The sequence below is a fragment of the Eimeria maxima genome, genomic scaffold (assembly GCF_000499605.1).
Source record: "Eimeria maxima Weybridge genomic scaffold, Emw_scaff2917, whole genome shotgun sequence".
Lineage (NCBI taxonomy): Eukaryota > Apicomplexa > Conoidasida > Eucoccidiorida > Eimeriidae > Eimeria > Eimeria maxima.
This window is the reverse complement of record NW_013565765.1, coordinates 1-2,043: the sequence shown is the minus strand read 5'-3', so window position 1 is coordinate 2,043 and position 2,043 is coordinate 1. Positions and strand designations below refer to the sequence as shown.

At 43.9% G+C, this 2,043-nt stretch overlaps 1 protein-coding gene across 1 annotated transcript; it reads left to right on the top strand.

Annotated features, from left to right (window-relative positions):
- Window positions 1-1,116: 1,116 nt before the first annotated feature.
- Window positions 1,117-1,890, top strand: EMWEY_00059660 (erythroblast macrophage protein emp, putative; the record flags this gene model as incomplete). Its single annotated transcript, XM_013481204.1, has 3 exons — window positions 1,117-1,172; window positions 1,421-1,523; window positions 1,732-1,890. The coding sequence occupies 3 exons, from the start codon at window positions 1,117-1,119 to the stop codon at window positions 1,888-1,890; spliced, it is 318 nt and encodes a 105-aa protein (XP_013336658.1).
- Window positions 1,891-2,043: the final 153 nt, after the last annotated feature.

Sequence of the window (2,043 nt, the reverse complement as noted above, 5' to 3'; positions counted from 1 at the left end):
TATATATATATATATATACAGGATTTTTTTGACGAAGAAGTACACAGTTGTGTTGGTGGGGTTGTTGATGGATTAATGAGAGGATCAACAAAAGAAGCATTCAATTGGATTGATATTCATCATAATAAATTACAAAAAATTAATGTATAATTATTCCTACTGCTGCTGCTACTGCTGCTGCTACTGCTGCTGCTACTGCTGCTGCTTACTGCTGCTGCTACTGCTGCTGCTACTGCTGCTGCTACTGCTGCTGCTACTGCTGCTGCTACTGCTGCTGCTCCTGATGGTGTTGGTGCTGATGGTGTTGGTGCTGATGGTGTTGCTGCTGCTGCTGATGGTGGTGGTGCTGCTGCTGCTGATGGTGTTGCTACTGCTGGTGGTGTTGCTGCTGCTGCTGATGGTGTTGCTGCTGCTGATGGTGGTCCTGCTGCTGCTGATGGTGCTGCTGCTGCTGCTGATTATGCTGCTGTATAACTGGGGGGAAATGCATGCGGTCTGGCAGAGATAGGGGAGGGGAATTAACTCATGCCGCTTGTGCTTCTGCTGCTGCTGCTGTTGCTGCTGCTGCTGCTGTAGAGTGTGCTGGAGATAGAGGTACGGCTGCAGCATGCAATAAATTTATTAAAGGAAAAAAAACCAAAGGAGGCCGTCAAGTATATTAAGGAACATATTCAACCTGCTAATCTAGGTACCCTAAACCCTAAACCCTAAACCCTAAACCCTAGAGTTTGAGGTGGTGGCAATGACGTGTTGCTGCTGCTGTTGTTGCTAATGCTGCTGCTGCTGTTGATGCTGCTGCTGCTGTTGCTGCTGCTGCAGATCGGTGTCCTGACATTCGTCGAGTGTTGGCACTGGCAGCAATGGTGGACTTTCCCCCCCCTGAATATGAGGTCAAACCCTAAACCCTAAACCCTAAACCCTAGCATCAGTCCCTTCATCCCCTTCAACAGCCATTTTTCTTGCATGCAACGATCTTGTCTTTTTCTTAACGTAAACCCTAAACCCTAAACCCTAAAACCCTGTGTATGAATTCATTTACTGCAGCATTTATTAGGAGAGGAAAGGACTCGTCAATTGGTGGGGTTGTTTATAAACACAAGTGCTGCTGTATTAGGGATGACACCTGAACCCCTCCTTGCACCATTGGTCTTTGCTGGTCTGTGCGCTGTTAAGTCAGGGGGGTGTCAAATTAAGGCCTCACCTAAGTAAACCCTAAACCCTAAACCCTAAACCCTAAACCCTAAATTTTAAACCCTAAACCCCAAAATTTAAACACTAAACCCTAAACCCTAGCGCATAGACTATTAGTTCGTCTCGATGCTGAAGGAGATCGTCGTGACATGGGTTGCTGGATTGATCTTGGTGTATGTGCGACTGTTTGTTAGGGTTTAGGGTTTTAGGGTTTAGGGTTTGTGTGCAGCTGCCCTGCTTGTATCCCCGAGCTGTCTGAAGTGATAAAGACTTTGCCAATGCCGCATCGCGTGCGCAGTCATATTATTTGTTGTGTCACTAATGAGCCTATGGTGAGTTAGGGTTTAGGGTTTAGGGTTTAGGGTTTAGGGTTTGTACATTGTATCGTATAAGTTGTTACAAGATATTTAATAAAATAAAAACCCTCATTACTATAATAGAAACACATTGTATAATACGCCATAAATTAGGGTTTAGGGTTTGTATCATCGATATCTAGGGTTTAGGGTTTAGGGTTTAGGGTTTAGGGTTTATGTACAGGATGAAGATAACCCTCCAATGGCTAGTCCAGAAGGACATTTAATATCAAGAAAGGGTTTAGAGTTATTAACAGAAAAATCCAAGACAGGATTAATTTCTTCTCCTTATTCAAGAAATAAATACCCACCTAGTACATTTACGAGGGTTTATCTTACATAAGACATGAGGGTTTAGGGTTTAGGGTTTGAGCAGGCTGGGGAGGGACGGGTTCAAGATAAATAGGGATATATTTCTTCTCCTTATTCAAGAAATAAATACCCACCTAGTACATTTACGAGGGTTTATCTTACATAAGACATGAGGGTTTAGGGT